Source organism: Patella vulgata, chromosome 4 (assembly GCF_932274485.2).
Source record: "Patella vulgata chromosome 4, xgPatVulg1.2, whole genome shotgun sequence".
NCBI classification, from domain to species: Eukaryota; Metazoa; Mollusca; class Gastropoda; family Patellidae; genus Patella; species Patella vulgata.
Genome location: NC_065882.2, coordinates 67,770,201 through 67,787,222, shown reverse-complemented (window position 1 = coordinate 67,787,222; position 17,022 = coordinate 67,770,201). Strand labels below are relative to the sequence as shown.

Genomic DNA, 17,022 nt, shown 5'->3' with positions numbered 1-17,022 from the left:
GTCTGTTGCAGCGAGTTATTGGCGTGCAATGCACGGAACTGTGGCTCTCCTACTAGAAACATCAACTGTGATTGGTTTATCAAATGCCTGACGTCATAGGGCCAAAAGCCGCTTGTATGACCCCCGATGCAACCTCCCACTACAACTGGTCAGATATTCATGTAGTTGAGGCCATCAAAAGTATAAAAGAAAGGAAACGAAATATAGATCTGAATTTTAATCAGATTGGCAGATGGCAGTGTGAAATCAATAGAAACCAATGGTCATGAAAATAATAGTGTAGTAATATTTACTGGTCACAGTTATTTCATGACTCAGTTTTGGGTTTTACAGTAATCAATTGTTTGTCCTTACCTCGAAGTTAATTAGGTTATATGTTATATATGTTAATTGAATAGATTTGATATTTATATATTATAGTTGGGGATCATGGTGGCTAGCCTGGAGGTCGGGTGTTCGATCCCTGCATTGGCCGAGAAAGTTCATCCAGATTTTCCGGCATGGTTCCCCCTTGTCAGTGATGCAGGACGGAGGGCCTGACAAGGACAGCTGTCTAGTCATTCGGATGAGACGAAAAACCGAGGTCCCGTGTACACATTGGCGTGCACGTAAAAAATCCCTTGACAGTTGGAATTCGATATAAGAGTAGGCCGTAGTGCCGCTGTCTGGGCAAAATTACCCTCATAGCACACTGTATGGCGTATGCCCGTCTTCATTAGCCCAGTTCGGAGCAAAACAGTAGGACGTTAAACCCCATTTCATTTCATTTCATTTATATATTATAGTTAAATAAAACACATTTTATGTTATTTTATCTTTTTTTTCCCCAAACTGCGCTCAATACTAAAATTGAGCATGAAATTTATAATATAATAGCTAGATGATTTAGAGACGGACATCATTAAATGGGAAAATGCAATTTCCAAGGTGTCTGAAGTCTGAACTGTTGTTTTGAGATTTATTTTTCATCCAGCTGGCATCTACAGTCGAGAGAAATTTGAAGTATGTTATCAGTCCAAAGACAATCTTATAAAAATCAGATATCAGTTATTTGCTTTTATTTATATAGGCCCAAATTTAATGTGGTTGACCCCTCCATTCACTCTCACAAGGTCAACTTCTTTACAATTTCTAGAGGTCACAATTATCCAATTTTGATAAAAAAAAAAAAAATAAAATACATCATTATAACCCAAAGATCTCTATCCATCTCTTGCCTGGCAATCACTTGTTGCAGATCTGGTTACGGAGTAATTGCCCCTATGATTCCATTACTGTGCTCCCACTCACCCCATGGAGTTCGATTCTTTACTGGTTTTAAGGAATATTTGGTATTGGGCTAAAGATTACTGTTTTTTGCAAAATTTGTTCCAAGGTTAAGGCTTGTGTCTGAAACATTTGTTGATAAACATACATTACCATACTGTGATGTTTCTTACTGGCCAACCTTGTCCAGAATAAGATCCATCTTAACATACAATAGTTATATTTTGATAAATCTTCGCAAATGATTTGACATGTAAAATACACATCTCAAATTAGAGAATATATCATCTTTAACTTATATACCTGTAACAGTAAATCTTTTTGATCTTTCCAGGTTTTTCTAAGGCCGAAATATACTAATGTCCAAAAGAAAGTATACACTGTGCATTTTGTGCTGCATCAACCAAAGTCGTTTTTTCATGGTATATGGTATTTGAGTAGAATGCCAATTTGTTTCACATTTTAATTTTGCTTTGAAATGTTGAGATTGCACGCAAGAGACAAACTCAGTAATGCTTTATCAAATGTTTCTAATCTAAACAAAACTTAGTCATACTTTTTGTGTATATACTTTCTTTTTGACCTCAGTATAGCTTGCAATATTTGTTATTTTTCTTATATCAAAGTTCAATTACGATACGTTTTTTAAGTTTGATATGCAGGATTAGAAAGACCTTAGAAAGAAAACCTCAATAAAAAAGCCTTTAATTCTTTCTTTGGGACTTTCTTTCTCCAGCATAACCTCAGACGCGTGCTTTATTCATTATCTAATACACAGGAGAGTCAAGAAAACACAAGTTGTTCTTAGTAACAAACTGTCATTCATGAAAATGAGAGTCCTGCAAAGATAAAAATTGTACTGTCAAATCACTTGTACCTGTGGTTCCTGTATTCTATGTATCGAATATTGTTTAAAATTAAGAACAAAAAAAGGTGTTGTACTATTTGAAAATATTTGTTTCTTTAATTAAATCAACTGAATAGTACTACACAGTAATACCTTGAACACACTGAAAATAAGCATTACAAAATATACATCTACATGTATGACTTCAAACAGTGCACAATACAGATATAGCCAATTCATCCAGATTTGGAGCTAGGTCAGATGTACACTGTGTAGTTTCCTGTCATTTTTCCTTAAGGCCACACCAATTTGATTTGCTGTTCTTAGGGAACACCTGTTAAAATTTTGTTTCTTTGTAAGAAAAATTCTTCGAACTGAGCATCTTTCACGTGATTAACATGGCTATTTATTTATCAAGATCCTATAGAACTGAAAATTAAATTGTTTGGCCTAATCGCCCCTTTTGATGTATCAAAGGTTTGTAACGAACCTCCAACAGAAAATCAGGAGTTTCTCTTGACAGAAAACTACAGTGTTTGACCATCTCTACTTCGTCAAAAATTCTATGTTCATGCCCCCAAGAAAAACTTAATTTAACTTTCATACAATCCCTATTATTTTCTTAAGTTTACAATTTGCAAATGTACTTGAAATATACAATTGTAAAACAAATCTGAGCCAATAAATATTTTATAGGAAAACAATACTTTTGACAATCAATTTCTAAATGATAGGTAACAAAAAGGAATACACATACTGGTTATGAGACAAACCAATTACTGATCAAATGTAATTTTTGCATCTTCTAGAAAAATTACAAATCAGAAAATTCTGATAAATAGTTTGTACCACAAGAATAAAGAGCATATTTTTATACGTCCACATGACGTATTATGCCGTCGCCACTGTCCGTCCGTCCACAATTGTTTGTGGACTCTCTACAGGTCACAATTCTTATCCAATTTCGACAAAACTTGAAATTTAGGTTAATCCCCAAAAGATCTCGGCTGCTTTCGATATTGGCATGTATCGGATCGAAACTTCATGGATTATGGCCCCTGTTTGTACGAAAAATCACGTTTTAGCTTGTGGACCCTATAGAGGTCACAGTTTTGATCCGATTTTCTTGAAACTTGAAATGTAAGTTTATAACCCAAAGATCTCAGTTCCTTTCGATATTCGCGCATAAATGACAGTAACTTCCTGAATTATGGCCCCTGATTGTACGAAAAATCACGTTTTTAGCTTGTGGACCCTATAGAAGTCATAATTTTTATCCGAATTAAAAACCCGTTCTATTATATCACCGTTACACCCTAAGGATGACTGAATTCGAATTTCATGAAAATTGACAGACAAAATGGCGGCCGTTCGTTCAGTTCCTTTCGATATTTGCGCGTATCGAATTGTAATTTCCTGAATTATGGCCCTTGATTGTAGGAAAAATCACTTTCTTGTTAGCTTGTTCTCTATCCATCTCTTGAAAATGTGGGCGTATCCTGCCTGGCAGCCGCTGGTTCATATACAAAATAATATTTTAATCTAAATCTGATAAGTACTTTGTAATATATTCCTTGTTATCAAATAAAACACAATTTATGGATACCAATAACTATGGTTTATTTCACTGCGCCGTTTCAACAGGATTTCACAACTTATTTGTGTTGACATATGTTTGATAAAGAGTTGTGAAATCTTGTTGAAATATTGCAATGAAATAAACCATAGTAATTGTTATCCATAAATTGTGTTTTATTTGATTACTAAATGCCATTCAAAGAATACATTCAAAGAATATATTCTTTGTTAATTGTGTTCCATATATGAAAGATTATTTATTGACCTCTGAAATTAATTGTGTTCCATATATGAAAGATTATTTATTGACCTCTGAAATTGACTATATATATAATTCAGATTTTTTTTTAAAGGATCATTAATTGTTATGATCAAATTTCCAATGCGGCTTCTAATAATTCAATATTTGGTTTCTTGGGACATTTATTGAAAACTACAAACAGTTGTACTGACGATATATTCCCTCACAGTGTCAAAAAAAAAAGGTTGTTTGCTCCACACCATCTTATATATAACCCACTTCGCATCTATAGATGATCACTAATGATTTGAATTTGGTAGTCATTAGTTAAATCCAACATTTCCAAATTTGCCAAAGCAATTAACTTAATAAGTGAAGTACAAAGCCAATCTTCATAAGAATTTGTAAAATAAACAATGATCATAATACCCCATGCCTACTAGCCCTGTAATACAACAGATTTAGCTATATATCACATTGGTTATTGATATTCCTTTATGTTATCAATCATATGTAGAGTACAACAACTCTTAAAAAAAGAAATTGAATAATTTTAAAAAGGAATATTCAGTCAAAAGACTATATTTAGACAATATTAGGAAAGGTAGAGCATTAAAGTCATATCATTTGATCAACCATGCACAGCATATTTACAACACATTCACACTACATAGCAATATAAAGAGGTAACTTCTTCCATGAGCTTGGCCTCTAATTAAATTAAACAATCTATGTTTGGTCTGAAGTTTAAATGAATAACAAAACCAAAAGAAAAATTTTCAGTATCAAAAATCTATTTTCATTCAATCATTCAACAACCGAATCTTATCAACATATGTCTATTCATATCCATTGGGTTCTTTCATAACATTACATTCTACCAATGGATATAAAAATTACAATATATGTAGAAATTACAGCATTTAAAATTTCCTTCAAAAAATTATTATCAAGTCATTGCACAGTTACCATACAGAAACAAGTTTTTAAGAAAGAATTCAGTTTGTAAAAGTCGTGAAAATTTTATGATTAATACAATTAAAAACTTCAATTCAAACAGAACAACAACTGTGTCTTTTATTAAATACTAATGAAATTAAAGATACATTAGTTAAGAGCTAAATATGCCTATTGCAAGTCTTTCTATAGGCTTCAAATGTTATGGAAAGACCTTTATTTACATAAGAAGCCCAAAATCAACTCTGTAGACCCTTGGATGGCTTGGATACAGCTTGGATGAAAGGACAGACAGTCGAGGCTACCGTAGGCATCGAGAATGTTACTTGATAATCAAGAATGTGTGGGTGGAGTTATCGTCTGTCAATCAAACAATCAGCAATTCTCGGTGCAAAGACAGTTGATGCCTATATCTAGTCCAAACTTTCCACAGTGATAACTTCGTTCAGAATAAAGTAATCTGACTGAAATTTTCAATATTTTCTTTTTTTCTCATCTATTTTTGACCTGTTATGTCAAGAATGGCCAACTCTTTATTAAAATCTTAACTAATGTATCTTTAAATGGTGATTTTTGTTTAATGAGAAAATAATTTGTGCAATTTAATGCATCTTTACAGACAAGACCATATAGATAAGAGACCTTGACAGCAAAACAGGCTGCAACACAAACCAAGCCTTTTAAAAATAGAGAGAAAAAAAATCTGTAATGGATTAAGTTAACATTGTTATTTTATAAATTTCAGCGTTCAATTTAAATAAATAAAATTTGATCATATTTTTGTTAAAGTTTTATGTGAACCCACAGAATCCAAGTAGATGAAGTTGTTAGTTTAGTTTATCCAACCTTTACGTCCGCTTCCGCTTAGGGTGATATTGCAATTGATTAAGTTGTTAATACACCAGTAAGTAAAGTATAAATTTAGTGTGTTTTTTTATGTCCTTACTTGTATTAATTTTCTTATTGTCATTGTAACTTGACTATTGTTATCTGCACCATTACCAAGTAATTTTATTTTGGCAAAGGGGCTGGCTTCTTGAAGCTTTTTGTTTTTCATTATTTTGATAAAGCTACATCAAAAAATTAAGCTTCATATGAATTAGAGCTACAATGTGATCCCCAGTTAATAGTTTCCAGACATAGATGAGGCAGATTCTAATAAGCTTGGTACACTATACACATCTGTCACTCAAAACCATATAGAACGTACATTAAACGTGAGAGTTGACACAAGTTTATATTGCTGAACTCTCTTCTCCATTTGCCGTCACACTAAGATAATCAGGTAGTTTTATTTGACGGCGAACATAAAATAGAATGTAGGCTTTACATTTAACCACTGTTTCTGTATCACAGGCTGTTACTGTACTATCATTGAAATGATACCACTGACCTGCCATAGATAAAAACAAATATTCTGTTAGAAACTATCTTTTCAAAATAATGTTTTTAACACTTCTTCATTAGGCCAACAAGGTTTTGGGATTTTTTTTTTCATTTAAAGCCCACTAAAAGGAACTACAGACTTTCAGTTCAGAGTAAAGATGACACATGCTCACAGCATCCGTCCACACACACTCCACAAAGTTTGCCTGTATTAATTGTGTTCTAGTTAATGGGAGCATTAACAAGACACTTACAAGATTTCTCAAATTAATTAAGGGCCAAAACTAATTATTGGATAGACAAAACTATTCAGCCCTCAAAAAATTTATAGAAGAGCTCATTGGCATTGCTGCTTTAAGATCAGAGGGCCCTTCAGTAAGCTTGGAGCTTGAATTAAACACTAGTAAATATCCTAGGTTATGCCACTTTATTATACCACAAATAATATTCAACAGTTCTTTGCTTCAAAGGGGTTCGTTTAACATTTGATTACCCCTATTTCCTTTTTTGGAATGGGGAATTTCGTTTCCCTGTGATGTTAGAATTAAAATTTGGAAAACAACAGCTTAATAACCCTGAAGTATTGGGGGTGGGACATCTTTGTTTCTGGAATAGCCCTGAAAAAAATACAGTAGGAACAAAAATATCTTTGTAGCTTATAAATTTAATTTTGAGTAAATACTTACTTTCATGCACTGCATAAGCTGTGTAATGACCGGAGCCAGCCCTATGAAAATCCAAATATATTATCTCATTAAAATAAGTACTTCTATAGCAGTGGTCTCTATTAACAATTCATGTTAAAACCCCACAATCCATATTAACAATTCATGTTAAAACCCCACAATCCAATAATTAACAACATCTAAAGGTACACTAATCAATTAGGCTGTGTATTTCTTTTTCGTATCATCATAATTTAGAAGAAACATTTTAAATAACTTACCCTGAGCCATGATGAACTATAACTGCAGCTAAATCATACAAATTACTACCTGATGAACTTCCTCTTGTCTCATGCTGAAATGGTTTTATCAATAGTAATTGTTAATACTAGTATATATTCTATATTGATCATACATTGTACAATACAAAATGGTTCCAATCACTAACCGCATTTTCATAGTAAATTGTGTGCGCCGGTGGGGGGATCATTAAACAACGATTTTGCGTTTCAGTACTGTAGTCTGTAGTGCAAAAAGCATGCCAAATTTATAAAATTCAAAATGTCACTTTATTCAAGGTTTGATTTGTTTTGCCCAATTTCATGCATCAATGGCTACATGTACACCGGAACAAAGTCCTACAAAGCATATCTAATAATGCATAATCACAGATCATTATTGACTTTTTACTGGATTTATGGTATGTGAAATAAAGTATTTATTAAACAAACTTACCAGCATATCTAACACATAATGACTCATATCAAGACCTTTTAAATCAAAATCAACAAATGTTTCTACTTTCACTCGATGATGTGAACTCCATCTGAATCTCTTTAGATGTAAACACAATACCTATAAAATAAAAGTGTCCATTTCAAAATGGGTATGTTCTAGTTCACTAAATATCGGTAAAAATGGCCAATTATCAGCTGACCCAGACATGGTAACCGATCATCTCTAGAAACAACCTCTATAAAACACATTAGTCATGGACCAAGGGAGTCCTGGTTGAGAGAAGAAGGGTGCAAATGACCGTTGAGAATTTACTATTCTAAACCAGCCTGACTAATGAATACGGGTTCATTTAATAGACCACATGTCACATTATCATAACAGTGACCACAGCTATCATGGCCTATACTACAGGGTAATCCACATCTTCAATAGAAGGCTTGATCTCGCTTAACTTATCAAGGCCTTCACGTAATACCCTGCATATTTCGACACTAATTTCGATTGGGTACAAGCCCAGCTTGTGAGGCAATGTGAGCCTATCAGATTCCCCGAATGTCGCGAACACCAAGTCTCACGCTTTCAAGCTAAAATGTTTACCCGTGATAATCGAGTTGCAAAGTTCAAGGTTTATTCAATGTCAAGGTTTCCGTGGAGGTCGCGATGTCACAACCTCTGATTTGACGCTACTGCTCACGTGTTTGTAGATAACATAGCTATAAGTTTGGGAATTGTGAAGTAAACAAGCAACATCAAAATGTTGTAAAACTCGCAGTCGTTGCTTCAGGAACATGGGTAATCCACAACTGGATATATCCACTGACATTATCAATATATAATGCTAACAACTATTACTTACATTAGGTAAACGTCGTATCCAAAACTTCTTGGTCGACCGCTGTTTAAGTTTACAGTTACTACACATATATAATTCAGATTCTTCTAACTCCTCTACATCAGTAAAACTCTCTAAACAATCTACAAAATATATCCATGTAGTCTTTTAGTTCTGTGCATTTGTTTATCTCACCATATCAACATATGAATACTGATGAACTTTGGCATAATAAAAATAAATATTATTTTTGGTGATGGTTAGTGTATAGGGGTATTTTATAGAAATGTTATGTTTATATTTAATGTAAAAGAAATGAAATGGGGTTTAACGTCTTACTGTTCTGCTCCTAAACTGGGCTAATGAAGACGGACATACGCCATACAGTGTGCTATGAGGGAAATTTTGCCTGGGCAGCAGCGCTACGACCTACTCTTATATCGAATTCCAACTGCCAATGGATCTTGACGTGCACGCCAATATGTACACGGGACCTCAGTTTTTCGTACCATCCGAACAACTAGACAGCTGTCCTTGTCAGGCCCTCCATCCTGCATCACTGACAAGGGGAAACCACACCGGAAAATCTGGATGAACTTTCTCGGCCAATGCAGGGAACACCCGACCTCCAGGCTTATATTTAATGTTGTGTGACCAGTAGTTAAAAAAAACTTTTATTAGGACTATTCGTGTATCGTGTACCATTTAATTTTGTTTACCAATTCATTGTTTTATTGAATTCTGCGCAAACTACAAAACACAGGAAAAATCCAAAAAAATCACAGTTTTGTGACATTTTTCACATAAAAAGATTTTTTTCAAAAATACAAATACAAATTATGCATGAATGGTATTTGTCTATATCTTCCTCATCTGCGGCAGCAGAACTGTGTAATTCTAACAATTTTCCTGTAGAACTAAAGCACTGTGCATCAATTGACAGTTTTAAAAGGAATCTTAAAATCCATCTTTTTAGAAACGTTTTCTTTTAATTGCGTACTCCTTTTAACTAGTGTTTTTCTTTTAACTGACCATGCAGCTTCAGTTGGATTTTAGGACATCATTATTATATATTATTTATTATTCACCTCCTAACTTGCACACAGATTCTCCTTCCTTTGTTTTACTGGTTCTAGTCACATACTGGGAGGGAATATCTAGCGACAAATCTGATACACAGAAGAAAAATAATCAACAATATTACAGATTTAAAATGCTTGATATATATTCATTACTAGTTGGTACAAAAATAGATAAAACCCCTGTATTCAATAAATCAGGATTTCCAATCCAGCATTTAAAACACTGAGAACATTATATAATCCTTGAGTGGCATTTAGTGATTGAGCACATTAAAAAACACAACACAATTTATATGGAATACAATCACGACGTTTCGACAAATATTCTCTTATCGTTATCAAGTACTTAATGATAAGAGAATACTTGTCGAAACGTGCTATATGTGTATAAACCAGTGATTGTATTCCATTGTGTTGTGTTTTTTTTTGAGAATATTATAGACCAATAAATATATATTTTCGCATATGAGCAGCAGAAATTTGTAGCTACTAGAAAGAAGAATTACTTATATTTATGTGTGCTTCATTGATCGAGTTAATGTTAGAACTGATAAGTTTGAAAAGAAAATAATTGAAGCTAACCTAAAAATGGATCATGTTTCTTAGATTCCATCCCACATATAAGACAGTTGACCTCATTTTGAAGTAATCCACCAAAAATGGCAGTTACAATTGTACTCTTGCCTTTTGGACCAATATAAGGACTGTTACTGTTAGGGTAGGGAAGAAGTTGTAATAGTTCTGTATGGAGACGATCTAATAAATATCTCATGAATTCATGAGCATCTTGCTGTTGATATCCCCTAGAAAAAAAATTAAATTTGTATATAATTTTTTAAATGAAGCTCCGGATGTTCAATTGTCTTCATATTAATATTATTTACGCTCCACTGAAGTCAAAGACTATTTTTGGACCAAGAACTGGGCACCACACGCTATTCATTGTTGTTGTTACCCTTCTTCTTCAAAAAAGATTAAACATACATTATGCAAGAGCTAAATCTGCCTATTGCAGTCTTTCTTCAGACCTGAAATGTTTTCTAAATTAATAATTAGACATTAACTTATCCAGTCCATAATCAACTCTCGATGGCATCGGATTTCTCCGATATTAAACAGATTAGAACAGTTCAGCCATATTTTGATTTAAGCTAAAAATGGAGGATCAAGACTGGTTGAAATTATTGCACACGTCTTGTCAAACCTTCAAAGGCTAATATCTTCACTCGCAATAGAGTAATTTGAATGAAATTTTCAAATTATACATTTTACATTATCTATTTTCGAGAGAGAGAGAGAGAAATGGGGTTTAACGTCCACTCGACACAAACTAGGTCATTTCGGGACTAACATATGGTTTAATTTTATTTACATAATTCGCTTGCGCGTAGGGGTCTTTAGCAGTGGGAGGAAACCGGAGGACCCGGAGAAAACCCATGAGGTTGGACAGGCGACCCTACTCCTTGCCACGTACAACCGGGGATTGGAAACCACGCCAGTCGACTCAATGACAGACTTTATGATACAGCGCGCGCACGCTAACCATTCAGCCATCCAACCCCCCTATCTATTTTCAAACTATTATAGCAAGAATGGCTAGCTCTTTATCTAAATCTTACATAATGTATCTTTAAGATTCCGTTAATATAAGTATTATCAACATGAAACTTGGCATGTCCATTTCTTGGACAGTTGCGCATAGATTGACAGTCTTTGATGATTGTTAAGATGGTGTCACAATTCCAAGATGATGTCATGCTCAGTTCCTGGTTTAAACTGTATCACATTATTAGATTTCTTGTCATAAGTGGAGTAATTTTTAATGTTCGTAGAATAATTACCTAAACCTAGGTACAACTTTCCAAATAACGGAAAAAAGAGATTCTGGTGAAATGGAACTTTTGCTTCCCTGCCATAATGAAACTAAGGTTTTTCTCAATTCTTCTACTAATAATCTGCATTAATAAAACAAAACAATTATCAGTGTAAATATTAATTATAAGGAAGGAAAAGAAATTTAAACTGTTTCACAAACCAATTGTTTTTTGTCTGTTTGATGTAAAATGCATGTCTTTACTGTTACAATGGGTTCATCCATTACCAGGGTCAAACTCATAATAATAGTTCTTCTTAGAATTTATCTTCTGAGTTCTGAACCCATTTCTTTCATTTAATTTTCAAAATTTCTTAGACATTGATGATAATATACTATACAACAAGATCAAATGGAAAAAAAACCAAAGACATCACTGAAAATTTCAGCTTTAAAATAATTCCTTATTTATACTTACACAGTATCACCAGATTCACGAGTTTTCTTTATCTGTGATTTTCTACATTTTATAATCTTATCTTCTAAAGAAGGAAGTTGTTTTATATAGCCACAGAAATGTTGAATATTACTGAAAGAAAAAAGATTAAGTCAGTACTAACAACAGGATCATTTTAATTTACACATACCGTTTTTCAAAATAGTTACTACATACCAAATGCTTAAAATCAAATATTTATACATGTAAGTATACTACATTTTGATAGGTGACCTTTTAAATTAAAACACACCTTAATGATTGTAATACAGCATTCATAAAACAGGTATTACCAAGGTTGCGTAAACCAGACGACCTCGGCCCATTTGCTTTATTTTTATCTTCCTGAAGTAGAAAAATCAAATATTCATTGAAGTAGAAATATCAAATATTCAGTTTTCCACACCGCCAATAATTCCACCCAAGAATGAAACAAATCACTTTAAAAAGTTACTATCCTCTTAGCAACCCCAAGGAAGTGAAATGAAATGGGTTTTAATGTCATCCTTTTCCACACCGACTGGACTAATGAAGACAGGCAACAAGAAGAAAGCAAGTTTAGGCAATCATATGTAAGGGAGATAACTCTGAAAAAGTTCTAAATAATCTACCCACCCTTTTCAACCTTTTACATTTATTTTCTACCGATTCAACAGAACTTCTTCTTCTAGGCTTTCCTGTTCTATGATTTTGAGCACTGTAATAAAAATATTTAATGTGATCACCGCTAAAACTATACAAACACACACAAAACAAAACAGTCTGAATGTATTTTATTTAAAATTTGTTAGTTGGGCCAGGTAATAAAATGTAAGTATACATACCTTTGTGATTGGAGTGTTAGTCGGGAAAAAGATTCCAAATTTTTGCGGAGTTTATCTAAATTACCAGCAGTTGTGTCATTTATTACAAACTCATCACATAAATAACTGAAATAATAGAACAATGTCACAATGTCAGAAAAAGTTAACAATAATGGAACTAAGGTTAATTGTCTTGGTTCCTGCCAGACCAATTTTAATGGTTGTTGTTGTTGTTGTTAGTGTTTAACGTCCGCTTCCACCGAAGGTAATATCGCAGACAAGTTGTCTTTTTTTTATTTTCATTATCTTAGCGCACGCGCAGGGGTCTTTCCTGTGGGAGGAAACCGGAGTACCCGGAGTAAACCCACGAGGTTGAGAAGGCGCCCCTATCTCCAAGCCACATACGCTCACACCAGGGATCGAAACCACAACCGCAAGCCAGAGGTGACCGGCCAGCTAGAGGTCGAAGCGTGACACTCTAGACCACTAGGCCATCCCAACCCCCCTAATTTTAATGGAGAAAACATCCAAATTCATACCGAATTTAATCAAATCATTTTCACAATTACATAGAGTAAGATAAATTAATCCATTTAAAAGTCTTGTCACTTGCATGGACTTTACTCAATCACAAAAACATTGAATCCATATATACATACTTACCAGAATGTCATTAAGGTATGGCAGTCCATACAAACAGAATGTTGTTGTGTGGTTTCATGATGTTCTCGAGCATGACCACTAACATATCTGTAAACAATGTAATAAGAATACATGATGTGTGTATTATCAATGTCAACTCTAGATGTTTCAACTTGAACATCTCTTCTATTATGCTAATTGACTTCTTTCAGTTATTGGGAGAGGGTTGGGGGTCTAAATGGTTAATGTGAGGGCGTTTGATCATAACGTCTGTCATGAGTCAAGTGGTGTGGTTTCGATTCCCTGCTTATACATGACAAGGAGTAGGGTCGCCTGTCCAACCTTGTGGGGTTTTTCCAGGTCCTCCAGTTTCCTCCCACTGCTAAAGACCCCTACGCGCTAGCGAATTATTGAAATAAATTGAACCATGTTAGTCCCGAAATGACCTAGTTTGTGTCAAGTGGACCTTAAACAACATCTCTCTCTCTCCCTCCCTCTATTAACATTTTGTGTGTGTGCATGTGGAATAGAGTACCTACTGGCAATGTTCATTTTGGAGTCATTTCAGCATTTATTGACCTATTTATTTTCAATAATTAGACTAAACTCAATCTATATCGGTTAACATGCAAAACAACTAATGTGAGTGGTGGACCGTTTCTGATATTTAGCTTCTTCCCTTTATACAATCACAAACTGAGGCACCTACCTGCCACAATTAATTACTCCACATGAAAGACAAATCCATGGACTACTACCCGTCAAACAAACTAAAATATATAAAACGATTAATTATTTGTTATTAATGTGTTGACTAATATGGATTAAATTTTTAAAGATGAATTATGTAATTCACAGAGTAAACTCTGATGTAATTACTATATATCTGCCTATTGCAGGTCTTTCTTTTGACCTGAAATACTATATAATATAAATTATTAGTATTATAGCAAGAATTGTCAGCTCTTTATCTAAATCTCACATTAGGCTATCAAAATCAAACTCAAATGTCAATGAAAATTTTATTGATGTCATGACTATTTAAATTTCATGACCATTTAAATTTCTGTACTGTATTATGTATATGAAAACCAGATCAAAATACAGTCTATGACAGGTTGAGACTAGGGTTTACTGTCTATAGTATATATTGCATTGCAGACAGTGGGCTTATGACAGAATAATAATGAAGTCTTTGTATGGCAGTGATGTCAACAATGACATTTCTTCTAGGCCTATTAGGCCTATAATCAACAGCCAACAATGCGCACATGGTTGTTTGGTTCACTGTGACCTTCCTCTCTTTCAACCCTTTGTTATACACTATTAAATTTGTAATACATGTACATATAAGTCCTTGACATATTGTCTATTCGTTATAATATTTAACATTATTTTACACAGATTCGTTTTATACCTGAACAACATAATTCGGGCGGATTATTTTCACATTTCACTGGCGCTGAAGATATTCTTACGCATGTCTCCAAATGAGGACACTCCATCCGCTTACAGGAACAAATTTCCCCTTGATTTAATCTTTTACAATTCTATGAACTACGTGAATTGAACAGATATATTAAAATTCGTATTGCGAAGTAGCAAGTGGGTATATAATCGAAATATCAAATTGTTTCTGGCTGTCAATCTTCCATTCTTTGACTAAATCTGAAGAGTAAATTTTCACCTATTCACGACTTAACCTCTCACGATATTATAACGCCAGTTCATTATTATTCAAAATAGTTTCCTATTTTAAAACATCTAGGGGAATATATAAATACAATTCCTTTCCTTAAAAGTAATCAGACACGTTTTTATATTTTGTATGCAATATTTGGAATTTGAAATGAATTTAATATCGGGACTATGTTTTGACGCGAATGTACACGGTGAAAGGTCACGTGACGCCCTGGATTTTCTTTGGTTGGTCTCAAACCGAAAAGGGCTAAGAATATTAGCTTCTTTCCCAGAGGCTACCGTTTTGCTTCAATAATAAATACATTTTAAAGGAAAATATTATTCTGTTACAAACACGGACCAGTCACACTTAAGCTATCCGTTTAATTATTATTAGTGACAATAGGAGTTTTTAAACATACGGGATAAGGAAAATACACAAAATGCTTTCGTTTTTCTTGTTTATCCAGACGGATATTACGAGTCGTAACTGGGAACATCATGACCAAAGATTCTCTGTATTAGGACACCACCATTTTGATATATCTGCATTTTAATCCGTGTATTCAACGACGTCTTCACTTTCGTCTGAATCATATTATTAAGGGATGGGTATATAAGTAGGAGTTGCGTAGATTATCACATTTAGGCTACCGCATTTCATTAGAAATGCTTCGATCTCATCTAGTTCTATGACTTGAGATGACCACATTTGGCAAAGACGATGCCCGACTGGAATGTTTTGTAGCCCACCTGCCTCTCGACTCTATTTCAAGGTTATATTATAAATGCTTAATCGAGTGTTTTGTTAGAGCTATTTTGTGCTCTTTCATTCTAACCACATTAAAACGTGCAACAAGTCTCTCTTCTTTTTTTTAAAGCTCTCCGAACATGACTCTAAAACCCCCAAAACATTTCTGCATTGGCTCTAGGAAAACTGAAATTATCCACAGCAAACTAGTACGACTTTCATGCAGTGACTTAAATGGTCACCTGTTTTTTAGACATATCTCTGAAAATCCAGCTTGCAATTGTGGCCACCTTTTCGAGGATAGCGAACACTATCTTTTACACTGTCCAAACTTCAATACTTTTCAACGAAAAACCTTTTCTACATTATCTGATGAGTATAAGAACAGCAAAACTCTACTCTACGGCTTGCATGACTCCACAAACGAAATTAATAACCTTATCTTTACAACAGTTCAATCATACTTCAATTTAACTAAACGATTTTAAACTATTATTGTTGTTGTTATTATTATTATTAATATTATTATTATTACATACTATAATATTTTAGGTGTATTCAACTAAGTAAGGGTTGTATATATCGTATATACTGCTTTTCATTATTAGTATATAATTTGTATTGTAAATAGGGATAGGGGTCTGACATAGGCCTTTTGCCTGTTCCCCAATTTCCCATTCATTTATAGTGAATAAAATATGTTTATATAAAAAAAAAAGATAATCAGGCACACCATCAATGGTTGGATTTAAAATAGTTTAAATAGTCTGGTTTTGCAAACTACACAACTGGGTGTCACGACTATTAAATATATTCGCTAAAGATTTGTTAGGTGTCCTAAGTGGTCCCTAAAAATCTTTTATCAGTTTTGAATTGGTTAGATATTAAAGTTGATGAGAAGCTCCATAAAAAATTTGGGTTAGTATTAAACATGTGTACATCTTCTTTGTAGGTTGCTGCTGATAGACGGAGAGTAATGTTATCGGTTGGTCTCTTATTTTAAGTAAGAATTCGTTGGTTGGCCTCAAGATGTAACTAAAATATTCCCAATCCCACAAGATACCCTATCCCTATGTTAGATGTCTTGGAGGATTGGACCAGTATGGAATTACAAAATTTTATTTACATCTTGTTCAAGTTTACTTGGCCCCTCTTTTTCAACAAATGATTTTTGCTTATTAATTGTCACCCCATTCATCTGAGGCATACACGGCTATCTGTTTAACTATGGGTGTTCTATAATTT

The 17,022-nt window shown here is 33.8% G+C and overlaps 1 protein-coding gene across 2 annotated transcripts; it reads right to left on the bottom strand.

The window, feature by feature from the left end:
- Positions 1-2,202: 2,202 nt before the first annotated feature.
- On the bottom strand, positions 2,203-15,043 carry LOC126818921 (ubiquitin carboxyl-terminal hydrolase 3). Of its 2 annotated transcripts, XR_007679412.1 has the most exons (16): positions 14,764-15,043; positions 14,056-14,116; positions 13,368-13,454; positions 12,726-12,830; positions 12,517-12,598; positions 12,155-12,246; positions 11,884-11,994; positions 11,434-11,547; positions 10,175-10,395; positions 9,599-9,679; positions 8,535-8,653; positions 7,676-7,795; positions 7,222-7,295; positions 6,962-7,002; positions 4,002-6,282; positions 2,203-3,956 (listed from the first exon to the last, which is right to left on the bottom strand). XR_007679412.1 is itself a non-coding variant. In XM_050546609.1 (15 exons), the coding sequence occupies exons 1-15, from the start codon at positions 14,849-14,851 to the stop codon at positions 6,125-6,127; spliced, it is 1,554 nt and encodes a 517-aa protein (XP_050402566.1). In that variant the 5' UTR covers positions 14,852-15,043; the 3' UTR covers positions 2,203-6,124. The 2 variants fall into 2 exon arrangements, 1 of the variants encoding a protein (XP_050402566.1); XM_050546609.1 differs by having other exon boundaries at positions 2,203-6,282.
- Between the last annotated feature and the right edge of the window lie 1,979 nt (positions 15,044-17,022).

Coding starts and splice junctions, on each gene's coding strand:
- LOC126818921 (XM_050546609.1), bottom strand. CDS start 14,851: ATGGAGTGTCCTCATTTGGAGACATGCGTAAGAATATCTTCAGCGCCA. Junction 13,455..14,055: donor GGAGTAATTAATTGTGGCAG/GTAGGTGCCTCA, acceptor CATTGTTTACAG/ATATGTTAGTGGTCATGCTC. Junction 9,680..10,174: donor GAAACATGATCCATTTTTAG/GTTAGCTTCAAT, acceptor TCTGTGTATCAG/ATTTGTCGCTAGATATTCCC.